This window comes from Phoenix dactylifera, chromosome 1 (assembly GCF_051530095.1).
Source record: "Phoenix dactylifera cultivar Ajwa chromosome 1, Ajwa_hap1_PhDact_Kaust_v1.1, whole genome shotgun sequence".
Taxonomy (NCBI): Eukaryota; Viridiplantae; Streptophyta; class Magnoliopsida; order Arecales; family Arecaceae; genus Phoenix; species Phoenix dactylifera.
In genome coordinates, this window is record NC_143190.1 from 24,636,424 (window position 1) to 24,654,104 (window position 17,681).

At 39.2% G+C, this 17,681-nt stretch overlaps 1 protein-coding gene across 1 annotated transcript in view; it reads right to left on the minus strand.

Annotated features, from left to right (window-relative positions):
• The window catches only part of LOC149768548 (uncharacterized), a 35,324-nt gene extending 17,714 nt beyond the window's left edge, over positions 1–17,610 (minus strand). The window contains exons 1-2 of the mRNA XM_089930287.1: positions 16,945–17,610; positions 16,076–16,235 (exon numbers count right to left, since the gene is read on the minus strand). Of these exons, the coding sequence (XP_089786413.1) occupies positions 16,076–16,235; positions 16,945–17,610 (826 nt within the window). The remainder of the gene's footprint in view (positions 1–16,075; positions 16,236–16,944) is intronic.
• Between the last annotated feature and the right edge of the window lie 71 nt (positions 17,611–17,681).

Genomic DNA, 17,681 nt, shown 5'->3' on the forward strand with positions numbered 1-17,681 from the left:
ATGTACCAATGACTGGGAATATTTAAGATTAGGATTTTAGGATTTTAAGTCTCACTAGTATGATCTCATCATAGTCTTAAAACCATTGCCCTAATCTAAGGAGTTTATCATAAATATAATCAACAGCATATGATAAAATATAATGCCTTTATTCATATTTAAATGTCATGTACATGATTTGGACAAATCAAAAGAAAAACCCTTCGCAATACATATTGCGATTGGCTTGTAGGGCATCTACTCTTTCAATCTCCCACTTGCACTAAAGCCAATCGCTCTTATATTTTATCCCCATACAATCGAGGTGGCGATCGAACTGCTGTTGTGGTAGAGCTTTAGTGAACGGGTCTGCTAGGTTGTTCTTGGTGTCTACTCGTTCAATGACTATGTCTTGTCTCTCGACAATCTCTCGAACAAGATGGAAGCGTCTTAGAATGTGCTTGGATTTGTGATGAGACCTTGGTTCCTTCGCTTGAGCAACAGCTCCAGTGTTATCACAATAAACTGGGACTGGTCCAGCAATCTCGGGAACTACTCCTAACTCAGAGATGAACTTCTTCATCCAGACAGCTTCCTTAGTGGCTTCACTTACAGCAATGTATTCTGCCTCAGTAGTTGAGTCAGCTACAGTTTGCTGTTTGGAACTCTTCCAGCTCACTGCACCACCATTTAGGGTAAAGACATACCCTGAAGTGGACTTGCTATCATCTGGATCTGATTGAAAACTAGAATCAGAAAATCCTTCTAGTTTTAACTCAGATCCTCCATAAACTAGAAAAATATCTTTAGTCCTTCTCAAGTACTTAAGAATATTTTTCACAGCTATCCAATGATCCTCTCCTGGATCAGCCTGAAATCTACTTGTTATGCCTAAGGCATAAGCAACATCAGGCCTAGTACATAGCAAGCATACATAATCGATCCTATTGCCGAAGCATAGGGAATAGAATTCATTCTATTCCTCTCTTCAGATGTCTTAGGAGACATCTTCTTAGAGAGACGTATGCCATGACTCATAGGCAAATAACCTCTTTTACTTTCTTCCATGCTGAATCTTTTCAGCACATTATCTATGTACCTAGACTGGGACAAGCCTAGCATCCTTTTAGATCTATCCCTATAGATATTTATACCAAGTATATAGGATGCTTCTCCCAAGTCTTTCATGGAAAAGCTTTTTGATAGCCAAGTCTTGACCGATTGTAACATTGGAATATCATTTCCAATGATCAGTATGTCATCTACATACAATATTAAGAAGACAATGGCACTCCCACTAGTCTTCTTGTACACACATGGTTCATCCACATTTTTGATAAAACCAAACTCTTTGACTGTTGTATCAAAACGGATGTTCCAACTCCTCGATGCTTGCTTTAATCCATAAATGGATCTCTTAAGCTTGCATACTTGATTTGCTCTCTTACTTGAGACAAATCCTTCTGGCTGTGTCATGTAAACTTCTTCCTCAAGATAACCATTAAGGAAGGCGGTTTTGACATCCATCTGCCAGATTTCATAATCATAGTATGCAACTATTGCAAGCAAAATCCGAATAGATTTGAGCATAGCTACTGGCGAAAAAGTTTCATCATAGTCAATTCCTTGCTTTTGCTTGAAACCTTTTGCCACCAATCTAGCCTTGTAGGTTTCTACTTGGCCATCTGCTCCAATCTTTTTCTTATAGACCCATTTGCAACCTATAGGGTTTACACCCTCTGGTGCATCAACCAAAGTCCATACTTGGTTGGTATACATAGAATCTATTTCGGATTTCATGGCTTCTAGCCATTTGTCAGAGTCACTACTCATGACAGCTTCCGAATAAGTCAGAGGATCATTATTCTGAACAATGTGGGCTTCATCATTCTCAATGATGAACCCATACCTCTCAGGTGCTCTTCGCACTCTATCTGACCTTCGGAGAGGAGATGTGTGTTGTGGTTGTACCTCATCAATGGGTATATCTGGTTGAAGAATTTCTTGTGTTTCTATTTGTAGGTCTTGAACTTTTTCAAGTTCAATTTTCCTATCCTTGCCCTTTTCTAAGATAAACTCTTTTTCTAAGAAAATGGCATGCCTACCTACAAAAACTTTTTGTTCGGTAGGATGATAGAAGATGTATCCTATACTATCTTTAGGATAACCTACAAAAATATATTTATCTGATCTAGCACTTAGCTTGTGTCCAAAATTTCTTTTGACATAAGCTTGACAACCCCATATCTTAAGATACTTAAGATTAGGCTTTTTTCCTCTCCATATCTCATATGGAGTACTAGGTACAGACTTGAAGGTACCCTGTTTAATATTAGTGCAGCAGTCTCTAGGGCAAAACCCCATAAGGAAATAGGAAGATCAGTAAAGCACATTATGGACCGTACCATATCTAATAAAGTACGATTCCTCCGTTCAGCTACACCATTTAATTGTGGCGTATACGGAGGTGTCCATTCAGAGAGAATGCCCTTTTCTTTAAGATGATTTAAAAACTCACTAGAAAGGTATTCACCTCCTCGATCAGATCGAAGGATTTTAATACACTTTCCGATTTGTTTTTCAACCATACTTTGATACTCTTTAAACTTATCAAAAGCTTCGGATTTATGTTTCATAAGATACATATATCCGAACCTTGATAAATCATCAGTGAATGTGATGAAGTAAGAGTATCCACCTCTAGCTGGAGTTGTCATAGGACCACATACATCTGTGTGTATAAGTCCTAATAACTCACTTGCCCTTTCTCCATGTCCAGTGAATGGAGACTTAGTCATTTTACCCATAAGACAAGATTCACAAGTTCCTAATGATTCATAATCATAAGGATCAAAGAACTCTTCTTTGTATAACTTGTTGATTCTTGATTCACTTATGTGACCAAGTCGGCAATGCCAAAGAAGGGTTTTATTCACTTCCTCTCTCTTTCTTTTATTGCTTTTATTAATATGAAAGACATTGTCATTAAGTAATAAAACAAGAAGACCATTTTCCATAATGCCATTGCAAAGATGCTTATTAGAAAAATAAATAGAGCAACCATTGCCCTTTCCATTAATTTCAAATCCTTTCTTTAACAACAAAGGAATGGAAATTACATTTCTAATAATTTTGGGCATATAATAACAATCTTCTAATTGTAGGAGCTCTTCCGAAGGTAACTCCAAGTTGTAGGTTCCAACAGCTTCAGCCTGGATGGTCTCTCCTCCAGCGCCATACAGCTCGAAGTCACCTTTCTTCAAAATTTTAATTTTCTGTAGTCCATGCAAAGATTTGCAAATTTGAAAACCACAGCCGGTATCCAATACCCATAAATTTGAATTTGAAGAACTTAATGACAAGTTGGCATGTAACATAAACATACCTTTTGATGCAACTCTTGCATCGGTCTTCATACTTGCAAGAAAACTCTTGCAATTCCTTTTCCAGTGTCCAGCTTTGCCGCAATGAAAACAGGTACTTGATCCGGAGTTTTTCTTTTCTTTTTTCTTTTTGATGCTACTCTTAGGGTTCAATCTTTTCTTAGAACCCTTATTGCCCGATTTTCTCTTAGAGGTGCCATCTATAAGAAGGAGTGAACCTTTATCCTTCTTAATATGGCCTTCAGCTGTTTTGAGCATATTTAACAGCTCGGGCAGGGAGGTGTTCAGCTTGTTCATGTGAAAGTTCACAACAAACTGAGAGAATGAATCAGGCAGTGATTGCAGGATCAAATCCTGACTGAGCTCACTATCCATAGCAAAACCTAATTGACTTAATCTAGTGATTAAGTCTATAACCATAAGAACATGATTTTGCACTGGAATTCCTTCATTCATTCTAGCACGGAACAACTGCTTAGATATCTCATACCTAGCAGTCCTGCTTTGTTCTCCATACAACTCTTTTAAATTGAGAAGTATGGATTGAGTGTCCATGCCTTCATGTTGCCTCTGTAATTCATTGCTCATAGAGGCAAGTATGATACATTTGACAGTCAAACTGTCATTTTTCCACATCTTATGTGTGGCAACCTCCTCTTCTGTAGCATCATCCCCTAGATCTCCAAGATCAGGGGTTTCAAGTATATAGAAAATTTTCTCCTAAGTGAGTACTATCTTTAAATTCCTCAACCAGTCCACATAGTTTGGTCCGGTCAACTTGTTGGCATCTAAGATGCCTCTTAGTGAAAGTGAAGCCATTTAATAATTCTACATATGCAAGAACATAACTAATATAAGCAGACCAATCATGATGACATGTTTGCAACTAGATAAGGACTTTAATCTAATTTGTCTCCTACTATTTTTATCGAATATCATAGCCCTCTCCTATGATAAACGTGAAAATATAATTTTTCTTAGTAGGGTTGAGATCCTAATTCATCATAAAAAGCCTTGTATTTACACAACAAACTCTTATGAGTTCAAAGGTAGGAAACTCTTTCCAATTGCATCTCATGCAATTCTCAACTTTATCTTGTCCTCTTAAAATACTTATTGCCTTGTGTTAGCACAACAAACAATAATATTTTAGTTAAGTCAAACCCTTCATTTCCATATAGTCATATTCGAATAATATTGCCCTTGTGGTTGCACAACAAGACAATATATTAAAATATGCCATAAGCATCTTAATGCACCAAGGCAGTATAACATCAGTCCCCATTGCAAGTTTTGTGTTAGCACAACAAACTAGCATGGATCTTGACATAATAATATCGAGGCATGAAGGAAGACTATCAATAGTGTTATATCAATATTAAGCTTATCCATAATAGACAATCAAACAATCGGCCAGGTAAGCAGGTGGGAGGCTCCCCTTACTCAAAGAGTAAGGTCCTAATTAAGTAACCACCTTTAGTGCTTTCCTTAGACACCAATTAGATTAATTGTTCTAGAATGGGTTAGCTCAAAGTTTTTGAACACTATGACTTAATATAATTTTTATTGAGGGCTTACTAGTCTCTAGCACATTCTTTAATTGTAACATATATTTAACATATCTAAAATAAGCTATCATGCATCATAGCTATCTCATAGCATGTATAAATTATAAGCAACTAATTAACATGCTTCAACATATTTTCATATGGAAAATTTCATATCATGACATTTTATTACATATCATATCATATATGAATCATATATTTCAGCATTTCATTAAGCATATGACATTACTATCTCATAGTAAATTAATAATCATACATCATGCATTATTATTTGATTGAACCAATTAAGGATAGCTCTGATACCACTGTAGGGTTCTAGCATGTCATAATGGGCAGCGGAAGCTAGGGATTTTAAAATTTTCTTAATAAAGTCCCTATGCATGAAACCCTTTTAAGCCTAGATCACCTTAATGATTACAATCAAATAATATAAAATAAATGTAGAATTAGTAGAATACCTCAAACGCTAATCCAAAGTGTACAATCTCTACGAGGCGTCCAAGTGTCCGCCCTCCAATGGTGATCCACACGAAAACTTGATCAAGACTTTAGCTCCAAAGACTATTGATCCTTAATGCAGAATTCTTCTAAAGAACTCTAACGGCTTGCTTTCATTCCTTTCTATTTTTCTTTAGCCTTCTAAAATCACTTCTAATCCTTTTGTCCTAATGAAGACCACCTTGTCTTGGCTTAGGACACACTAGAAGCAATGTTAGAAAGAAAGAAACTAATGTAAGAAAGAAGGGATATGAGAGAGAGAGAGTTGGATTGATTTCCGATGATTTGAAAACACCGGGAGCATTCCCTATTTATAGATGGCGTACGGATGCATTGTAGCCATCCATTCATGCATGAAGAGGGGCGTGAGATCAAGGGATGTGTCATTTGATGAGAGGGCATATCAGAAGTAGTTAGGATAAGATGAAGTGCTTATGATATGGCGCTTCATCCTTATCCATTCCCTAAGCATCTCTTCATGAAATCCACCGTACTCATGCCTCTCTTCATTTCTTCTCACGCATGAAAAATAGGGAGCATTCTCAACCATTGATCAAGGCTAGATGATGATCCAAAGGCCCTTATTGGTGGCGCAATAAGAAAGAAGGAGAGAGAGAATGATGCGGTTGAAGGGAAAGTAGTTAGGATATGATGATGTGTCATCTTTATCCAATCCAAGTGGCACTTCTTCATGAGGCGCCATTCTAAATTCACCGTATTCCCTTCTTTCTCACGCCATCTGATGTTGACTAAGTCAATATCACAAGTCCATCACGAGATCATGATCTCCCATCATCCCATGATGAAGATCCAATGGCTCTAATCCATGGCGCCATCCATTTGATCCTTCTCTTCATCCAAATGTTGATCCAACGGTCAAAATTAAATATTTTATCAAATCTAATCCAATTAGACTTAAATCAAGCCAATTTAGGTGCCAACTCTTGGCTAACTCATATTAGAATATGATCTAATCAAATTAGATCAATTAAGAATCAGATTCGAATCCAATTCGAATCAGATTCGAATCCAGTTCGAATCAGGAGCTAAGGTTTGCAACACCTGCTAGGATGTTTATCTTGCAAACATGATCTAATCCAATTAGACCCTTGATAAGTTTTCTTGTGTGTGACCCATTGGGTTCCATACTTAGCCAGCAATAGGTGTGAGTGCGAGTTGACCCAACTTGATTAGAACTCTTCTAATCGATTTAAGTCCAAACTGCGCGAACCCGAACTTAACAATTAGAATCCTTTCTAATTGATGATCGAATTAAACTCTTTAGTTCGATCAAACCTATAAGACAAGATTGACGTCTAGCAACGTGTCATGTCTACCCGAAAAATATGGAATTTGGTGGAAATACCAAAAATACCCTTCAGTGGCAAGTTACCATGCAATTCAATCCTTTAATCAAACTGCATCCCAAATATGTATATGAGTATGAATATATGTCAAACTCAATTTCATATTCATATTTTTCTCAATCTTTTAATGATAATTCAAATAATGAAACATTAGAAACTCTTTCTAATTTTCATTCTGCTTTGATCAAAGGCTTCCTGAATTATCATATGATTAGAATAAATAGGATGCTATCTTCTCTTACTAGAAGTGATTAATTCCTTGTTGATCTACTCATAATCTTCGTACACAATCCACCATATCCAGAAGACCTCGTACATAACTTATTGTCATGAATGAGTGTAAACCAAAACATAGGTTCATGTGCACAAGATACCATGGTGATCTCAGGTCAAAGGATCAGTTGCACAACTCCCACTAAGAGAATCATCTTTTGACATGTAAGTAAGACTTCATAAGATTTCTCTTTGTAGGTCAATTCAGTGAACTCATTCTTCTAATGAGCACCCATATCTTTGTATTAGTGTCTCCACACAAATAATTGTGAGATCAATCATCCTCTGCATCGAGCATACATAAGACATGCCAGTCTTTCCGGTAATTATTGATCCCCGACTCAATGTACCAATGACTGGAAATATTTAAGATTAGGATTTTAGGATTTTAAGTCTCACTAGTATGATCTCATCATAGTCTTAAAACCATTGCCCTAATCTAAGAAGTTTATCATAAATATAATCAACAGCATATGATAAAATATAATGCCTTTATTCATATTTAAATGTCATGTACATGATTTGGACAAATCAAAAGAAAAACCCTTCGCAATACATATTGCGATTGGCTTGTAGGGCATCTACTCTTTCACAAAAATTCTGACTTATAGGATTGTAAGTGGCATATTTCTGTTTCAGTTTGTCTAATTTGAATGGTACAGATTTCGGTTGAACATAAGTGGGTTTCACAAAAATATTTTTCAATGATTTATGTTTCTTCTAAAGATTATATCCTAAACCAGCTTTATCATAAACAGCTTTCTGACTTTCTAGAATTAAATTTAATTTCTCAGAACTTAGGATGAATTTATCAATTATAGGTTTCAGTTTTTCAACTTCATTAACTAACTTCTGATTTTCTTCATGCAGTTTCTTCTTATTATCCAGAAGCAGAGTATTTTCTTTTTCTAATGATTGGTTCTTAATCTTCAGTTCCTTGTTCTTTAAGCTAAGCTTTTTATATTCAATCATAAGCTCAGAAAAAGCATCTTGAAGCTCATCGAAAGTGAAATCATATTCAGTATTCAGATATACCTCATTTTCATGTTCCATTAGATACAGATTTGCAGCTTCTTGTTGCCGTTCTTCTTCTCCAGAGCTGGATTTATCACTATCACTCCAAGTAGCCATCATAGCTTTTTTCCTTAACCTCTTTGGATCCTTCTTTAATAGAGGACAGTCTGTTCTGAAGTGTGTTGCCCAGATAGACAACCCAAGAGGGGGGGGGGGGGGTGAATTGGGTTTTAAAATAATTTGAATAATTAAAACGATGTGGTTGACTAATTAAAAACTATTGCAAGTTATTTAATTAATGCTAAGTGCTGTGAGTGATGTGAGGGGAAGAAGAAGAGAGACAATCCAACACAAACACAAGGTTTTATAGTGGTTCGGAGCTAACCCTTGCTCCTACGTCCACTCCCCAAGTCTCACTTGGGAATTCACTATAACCCCCTTGGATTACAGCCGGTTGTTTTCCAAGCTCACAACCAAACTTGTTGTTTTACGAGCTCACAACGAACTCAGTCGGTTTTTCCAGGCTCACCGACTAGAACCGCCCCGATTGTTTTCCCGGGATCACAATCAAACCCTTACACACGTTGGTTTTAACTCGGCTCACCAACCAACCTCAATCTCCTTGATTCAATCCCCGATTGAACCAAGTAAATACAAGTTGTAGAAAGAAAACAGAAAATGAGCTTCTCAAAAAGCAGATGAAAACAATATGAACAATAAATGAAGTTAAGAAGCCTCAAACGCTTTTAGATTGGAGATGAGGAATGGCTTCTTAAACTTCTGGTCTCCTCTTGAAAGAGTAGTCGACTTGAATGCAGGAGAAGGAGGCTTTAATTGCTGGGAAGATGTAGTTGGAAGCAGTAAATGCAGATCTTCCTCTTTTTCGTTGAAGAGCACGTTGCAGAGCTTGAATGCTTGATTAGTTGGAGTGGAATGGTTGTTCTCTGCCTTGCTACAGTCCTCTGTGGCTATTTAAGCCAACCCCCACGGAAACTAGCCGTTAGAGTGCTTTTTCTGCCCGTTCTGAACACTCTGCGCAGCCTGACAATATGACCGTTGGTGGGTTGGAGTCGACTCGCGCGATCAGGAGTCGACTCGGCTGTAGCGGGAGTCGACTCAAGCTTTTCCGGAGTCGACTCGGCAACTGTTCCAAATTTGAATTAAAGTTGCCTTCACGACTGGGAGTCGACTCGTCTTGACCTGGAGTCGACTCGTCAACTTCTGGAGCTGACTTGGCAATTTTGGAGTCGGCTCATCCACTGAAGTCCGTGGATCCAATTTTGAATTTTGTCCACTCGAGTCGACTCGACTGTCCTGGGAGTCGACTCGAATCTCAGAGCCCGAACTCCCGATCCTCTGTCTTTTGGCTCGTCCAGTCTTGGAGTCGACTCGAACTTCCTTGGAGTCGACTCGGCTCTCAGTTTCCGAAAGATGGTCTTCTACCTTTTGACGTGAAGCTGTCTTGGAGTCGACTCGAGCTGTCTGAGAGTCGACTCGAATCTCAGAGGCAGTAACTTGGTTTTCTGTCTGTCTTGGGGTCGCGATGTCTTGGAGTCGACTCGCGTATTGCGGGAGTCGACTCGAATCTCAGAGTCCATAAAATGCTCTCTGACTTTTTCTTTGTGTACCGCTGAGAGTCGACTCTTGCTTTCTCTGGAGTCGACTTGCCACCTATCGGAGTCGACTCGCGTTCCACTGGAGTCGACTCGAATCTCAGACCCGAAAACTGTTCTCTGACTTTTCTGCCTGTGACTGCTTGGAGTCGACTCTTACTTCCTTGGAGTCGACTCGGTGAACATCGGAGTCGACTCGCGCACTTCGGGAGTCGACTCGCTGACAGGTTCTGAGTTGAAGCTTTCTGTCCTTCTGTCTGTTCTCAGTCGGAGTCGACTCGTACTTATCTGGAGTCGACTCGAGCTCGTGCCAGTGAACTTGATACGCTTGGAGTCGACTCGAGTCTCAGACATTGGTTCAAACAGACTCCTTAACTTATCCAAAAATTATGAACCAAGTCTTGGGACACTTAGACAGGATTTTCACTGAAACACTCAATTGAATTCATTAGTAATCAAAAGATAAACTCAAATGCTTTGAGCTCATCAAAATCAAATGGGGTTTTAATCAATCACTCCACAATCTCCCCCTTTTTGATGATGACAAAACTTTGAGTATATGTAAAATGAATTGCTCAATAAATAATGAAATAAAATCCATAAATGAATTCAAATGTCTGGTAATTCAATTTATCCAAGCTTGAAAGGAGTGAAACAATAAATTTCGGAGTTAAAGCTCCCCCTTTCATTTGGAATTATATAAGCCTTCATATTATGCAATCAATTGTTTGGCTTATATGTCATTAATGATTTAGTTTGATTAAAATTCAGATTCTCCCCCTCAACATATGCATTCAACTATATTTTGATTCTCTGAATTTTCTTTTAATGCTTTGAAGTTTTTGAACTGAATTTTTTGTATTTAGAGGGAAAATTTGTCAATTTGTTCTTGTGTAGGATTCAGCTAATCTCCGAATATCCCTTGAATAGATTCTGGAGATTACTCCATTAGGAGCCCCAAAAGAGAGATAATGAGCCTCGAGGTACCGAATCCACTTAGAACAAATTTGTGTGTTTTTAAGAGTTTTATATTTTTATTGATTTCCATTGATTTCTTTTACATATTTCGCCCCTTTTACATACTTTATACATATTTCTCCCTTTTTTTTACATATTTTATTTCTCCCCCTTTTTGTCATCATATCAAAAAGGAGGTAATCACACACAATCAATGGCACAACCAATCATCAAATGGCACATAATTGAAGATAAAATGTCTACTCATTGTATTGATATGAATGTGAATACATGTGAGAATACAATAAGTAAAGTAAAACAAGACAAAACACAAAAACATCTATGGCCTCCTCGAGGATGAGGCACCTCCTCTCGAGGATGTGGGTCCTCCTCTCGTGGATGTGGCTCCTCCTCTCAATCGGCTCTGCTCCATAAGGAGGGTGACTGCATCTGTAACATGGCCAAGCTGCGTGATAATAGACGTAGTGGCTCTGCTATGTGTAGTGGAGAGCTCAGTCACCGACGTCTGAAGTGCGTCCAGCTTGTCGATGAGTACATTCGACAAGCGCTCGGCCCCCTCGGTGGTGGTGTGCATGTCACGACCTATGTCCTCTCGCATCTGTCGAGTGGTGCTCGTGACCTCACTCATGCTGTGGAACTGGGCCTGGACCAAACTCCGGACATTGTAGATCTCTTCCCGTACATGAGCCGTCATGTCAGTCACGGCTGTCAAGGAAGGGACCAACTGAGAAGATACGGGTGCAGGAGTGGGAGCAGGCACCGCACCTCGGAGCTCCCGAAGCAGCTCATCCCTCACATCTCTGACTATCTCCTGTCGCAGCTCCCGGAGCTGCTCAGGATCAATCCGGACCTCCATGGATGGTGGAGCCGAGGAGGAAGGTCCGGCGGAGGTGGTAGGAGCAGGAGGAGTGGATGGAAGGTCTGGATGGTCTGGAAGGTCTGGGTAGTCTGAATCGGGCTCAGGACTGGGTGAAGGTCTGGTGGTCTGAGCGGTGAGGGTAGACTTCCTAACCCATACCCCCTCTCTCTTCCGAAACCCCATCCTGTGTAGGGTCCCCGCACGCGTGCGATCAGTCCATCGCAAAGCGCGAAAGGGCTCCCCCTCAGGAATGGAAACCTCGTACTCCCTAAAAAGAAGGGTGATAATCATGCCGTATGGGAGGGTGAGCCTAGGTCTATCTAGGAGCTCACACATATACCTATAGATGAGCTTAGGGAAGTTGATTGGGGTGTCCTGAAGGATATAGAACATAAGAGCTAGGTCTCTCTCATTTACAAAATCAAATCTTCCTGTCTTAGGGAAGATGGATCTAGACAAAATACTCAAGAGGATCCGCACCTCAATCGGTAGTGAGCTCGCGGATACCTCGTCTAGAGGTGACTGGGGTGGATGTCCTAGAACGGCCGTAAGGGCCTCAACCCTATCCTCAGGGTGTGCGGGAGCCACCCCTGCTAATGGAAGGTGGAGGATGTGGGCAATAAGATCCTCCGTGACACGCAAAGGGACACCGGCTACTGTGCCCTCGATACCTCCATCTCCCCAATGGACGGTACCATAGAACTCTCTAATAAGGCCCGGGTATGTGGGGAGGTCCAGTGTAAGGAAGTACTCTAGGCCCTAGGCCCTAAGTCTATCACCTATGGTGAACCCTTCCTGGGAGAGGAAGTCGAAATCGACATACCTCCCGGTGGAGACGACCTTTCCGGCCAATGGCCTCGCGGGAACCGCCCTAGGCGGGGAACGAGCCGGAGGTGGTTGCCTCGCGGGATCGTGCCGCGCCTTGGAGCGCCGCTCGGGACCGGCCTCGGGTCGGGACCTCTTCCTAACTACGGTCTTACGCGGCATTTTGACCTAAACTGAGAGGAAAAACCTAGAGGACGGTGAAGGACCGACGGAAAAGACTCGGAACCGACCGGGAATGACCTAGGAAGGGAGGAGAACTCAATGTCCGGCGAAGAATCGACGGGAAAATGGCTTGAAGACGATCGGGGACGACCTAGGAGTCGGCTCTAGGGCTTTTTGAACAGTGGCGGCTTGAAAGAAAAGTGTTTTCGAAACGACAAATCTAGGGTTAAAAAGTCGGATCCCGACTGCGAGTCGACTCCACTGAGTCGCGAGTCGACTCGACCTCGAGTCGACTCCAGAATATGCGCGAGTCGACTCTCCTTATGCGCCTGTGGACCTCGAGTCGACTCCCGACAGTATGCGAGTCGACTCCCCCCTCTGCTGCCATCTTTGCGAGTCGACTCCCGCCAATGCGCGAGTCGACTCCCCCTTAGGAGCCGGCTCTGAAACTTACTCGAGTCGTCTCTAACTTTGGCACGCACCTAAAACTCATGCTATAATCGTGCCGAATGACGGAAAATCACTTAATTAAGATCTGATTTGATGATCATTGGAAAGAAACTCTATTTTTAACCACATTGTAATCATCAAAATCAATGTATCTAGTGGAACCACTAGGATGGATCAATCACTCCTAATCCCCTCCTAAGCACACTAAACCTCTCTTCACTTAGGGGTTTTGTAAAAATATCTGCTAATTGATTATCAGTACAAACAAATTGGAGTGTCACATCACCATTCAATATATGATCTCTTATGAAGTGATGTCTTATCTCAATGTGTTTAGCTCTTGAATGTTGAATTGGATTTTTAGTTAGGTTTATGGCACTTGTATTATCACAATTAATGAGAATTTTATCTTGTTTAATGCCATAATCTTCTAATTGTTGTTTAATCCATAAGATTTGAGCACAACAACTCCCGGCTGCAACATATTCAGCTTCTGCAGTGGATAATGCAACCGAGTTTTGTTTCTTGCTAAACCATGAGATAAGGTTTTCTCCTAGAAATTGACATGACCCGCTGGTACTTTTTCTATCAAGCTTACATCCAGCGAAGTCTGAATCTGTGTACCCTATTAAGTTTAGGCTAGATTCTTTAGAGTACCATAGCCCTATGTTCTTAGTTCCTATTAAGTATTTAAAAATTCTCTTAACTGCAACTAGATGTGATTCTTTAGGATTAGCCTGATATCTAGCACACATGCACACACTAAACATAATATCAGGTCTACTTGCAGTAAGATACAGTAAAGATCCTATCATACTTCTATAAAGTTTTTGATCTACAGATTTACCTGATTCATCTTGGTCTAACTTGCATGATGAGCTCATGGGGGTGCTGATTGACTTGTTTCCCTCCATGTCAAACTTCTTGAGCATCTCCTTGATATATTTGGCTTGATTGATGAAGATGCCTCCTTCAGACTGTTTGATTTGAAGCCCGAGAAAGTAGTTCAGCTCTCCCATCATGCTCATCTCAAACTCACTCTGCATCAAATCAGCAAATTCCTCGCAGAGGCGATTGTTAGTAGCACCGAAAATGATATCATCAACATAAATCTGTACTAATAACATATCCTTATTTTGCTTTTTCAGAAATAGTGTTGTATCTACATTTCTCCTAGAGAATTCATGTTCTAATAGGAATTTGCTAAGCCTCTCATACCATGCTCTAGGTGTTTGTTTTAAACCATAAAGTGCTTTATTTAGCTTATATACATGATTGGGGTATTGATGATTTTCAAAACCAGGAGGTTGTTCTACATATACCTCCTCATTAATATACCCATTTAAAAATGCACTTTTTACATCCATTTGAAATAGTTTGAAGTCCTTAGAGCATGCATATGCTAATAGTAGTCTAATCGCCTCAAGTCTAGCTACGGAAGCAAAGGTTTCATCAAAATCTATACCTTCTTCTTGATTATACCCCTTTGCTACTAGTCTAGCCTTATTCCTTATAACAATTCCATTTTCATCAAGTTTATTTTTATAAATTCATTTAGTACCAATAATTGGATATTCAGAAGGTCTCTCTACTAGATTCCATACTTTGTTTCTAGTAAATTGGTTTAGTTCTTCTTGCATTGCATTTATCCAATTTACATCATTTTCGGCTTCTTCTATATGTTTGGGCTCAAAGTGTGAAACAAAAGCTAGATGGTTATTCAAATTCCTAAGGGATGCTCTAGTCCTAACTGGTTGAGATGGATCATCTAGAATTAGTTCCTTAGGATGCCCATGAGCATACCTCCAAGCTTTAGTTAGCCCATGATCCATAATAGCCTCTTGGCTTGATGATTCTCCTTCAATCAACTTTTGATTATCATCTTGTAATCCCATCTCATCTATCTTTTCTTCAAGTATTTCCATATCATCATTAAAATTAACCTTCTTACTAGACGAGATGTCACTAGAGTCATCAAAAACAACATGTATAGATTCTTCTATAACTAAGGTTCTTTTATTAAAGACTCTATAGGCTTTACTAGTTGTAGAATAACCTAAGAATATTCCTTCATCAGATTTAGGGTCAAATTTCCCTAGATTATCTTTCCCATTATTATGCACAAAACACCTACATCCAAAAACATGAAAATAATTAACCTTTGGTTTTCTGTTTTTCCACAGTTCATAAGGTGTTTTCTTTATAATGGGTCTCAATAGAACTCTATTTAGTATGTGACAAGAGGTATTAATGGCTTCTCCCCAAAAGTATTTAGGGAGGTTACTTTCACATAACATAGTTCTAGCCATTTCCTCTAGTGTTCTATTCTTCCTTTCCACCACTCCATTTTGTTGTGGTGTCCTAGGTGCTGAGAAATTATGGGTTATCCCCTTCTTACTACAAAATTCATTAAATGACTGATTTTCGAATTCGGTACCATGGTCACTTCTAATGGCTATGACTGAAGACTCTCTAGCATTTGTTACTTCCTTATGGAACTTCTTAAACATAGAAAATGCTTGATCCTTATGCACTAGAAACATGACCCATGTGTACCTAGAGTAATCATCTACTATAACTAGACCATATTTATTTCCACCTAGGCTTGTTGTTCTAGTTGGACCAAATAGGTCCATGTGTAATAATTCTAGAGGCCTAGAGGTAGAGACACATTTTATGGATTTAAAAGAGTTCCTAGATTGTTTGCCAAATTGACATGCTTCACATATTTTGTTCTTTTCAAATTTTAATTTTGGCAAACCTATCACGGAGTCTCTTTTAACTAGTTTAGTTATTGTGTCCATGCTTGCATGACCTAACTTACGGTGCCATAACCAACTAGCATCATTATCTTTAGTTTCATTTACAACTAAACATTGGTTATGTTTTGCAAGATCTTCTAGGTCTACAACATATACATTTCCACGTCTAATCCCTTTAAAAACTAAACTATTATCATTAGGGTTTGTTATAATGCATAGTGATGGCTTAAACATAACATCATACCCTTTATCACATAATTGACTAATGCTTAATAAGTTATGCTTAAGACCATCAACATATCTAACATTATCAATAAAAGTAGAAGGGGTGATTTGAACTTTACCAATACCAATGATGTAACCTTGGTTGTTGTCTCCAAAAGTCACAGCACCTCCCTTCTTAGCTTCAAGGGTGAAAAATTGATCTTTGTCACCCGTCATGTGCCTTGAGCAGCCACTATCCAAGTACCAGCAGTTTTTGTTGACCTTGGCTGCAAGACACTCCTACACAAGCAAATCATGTCATCTTAGGTACCCAAGTTTTCTTGGGTCCTTCATGGTTAGTCAAGTTGGTTCCTTTTGGAACCCATACCCTTTTAATTTTCCTTTTTGTTTTATTTTTCCTAAAATTACACACATTCGCTTTATGACCTATAGTACCACAGCAAAAGCAAGTTATTTTCTTAGTTTTAGTTTTCCCAGCTTTAACAAAGAAGTTACTAAGAAGTTTTTGTTTATTTCTTGGTTTATACCCTAAACCCGCTTTATTAAATATGGCTCGTTGACTATTAAGTATCATGTTTAATTTTTCAGAACTATATGTAAATTTTTCAACTAAGGGTTTGTATTTGTTAAGTTCTTTAGTTAGAGTTTGATTTTCTGCTTTTAAGTCATTAAGTTCTTTTGTGAGATCCTTATTTAAGATTTGTTTATGATTTTTAAGTTCTGAAAGTTCCTTAGTTAGTTTTTCATTATCTTTAGTTAAGGTACTAGTCTTTTGAGTTAAAAGTTGGTTGCTTGTCTTAAGTTCTATATTTTCTTTGATGATTAAATCCTTATCCTTAACTAATTTATCGTATTTATGTAGGTATGATTGATTAGCTATTTTTAGTTCTTTATTCTTAAGATTTATGGCCTTATATTCTACCATTAATTCATTAAATGCATCATAAAGTTCATCAAAAGAAAAATCAGGATGCGTATCGGAAGTTACCTCGTTTTCATTGGCCATGAAGCAGAAATTGGCCTTCTCTTCTTGTTCATCATCTGATGAGGAGGATGATGAGTCGGAGTCGGATAGTGTTGTGACAAGAGCCTTCTTCTTCTTGTACTTACTCCCCTTCTTCAGTAAGGGGCACTCAGCTCTTATGTGACCCGGCTTCTTGCACTCGTAACACCCAATCCCCTCATTTTTCCTTTCCTTACCTTTGTCCTTGCGGTAGGAATTTGAGGGGCCTCTCCTTTGATGATAGGACTTCTTGTGGTTGATGAATTTCTTGAACTTGCGCACAAGAAGAGCCTCACCATCATCTTCCTCATTCTCTTCTTCGTCACTGCTGCTACTGCAAGACAAGTCCTTGTTAGATGAAGTAGACTTAAGAGCTATTACCTTTTTCTTGTGGGAGGACTCCTCTTCGCTGTGTTGCTTCATGGTTAGCTCGTGAGTCATTAGGGATCCAAGGAGCTCTTCAAGTGGAAGCTTGTTCAAGTCTTTAGCTTCTTGGATTGCCGTCACCTTGGCTTCCCATGACCTTGGTAGGCAGCGAAGTATTTTCCTGACAAGATCACTGTTAGTATAGCTCTTGCCAAGGCTTTTTAGGCCATTGACAATATCAGTAAACCTAGTGAACATGCTAGTGATTGTCTCATTAGAATCCATTTTAAATAGTTCATACTTATGAACCAATATATTCTCATCTTAGCCTTCCAGTATGAGTAGTCGGATCCATT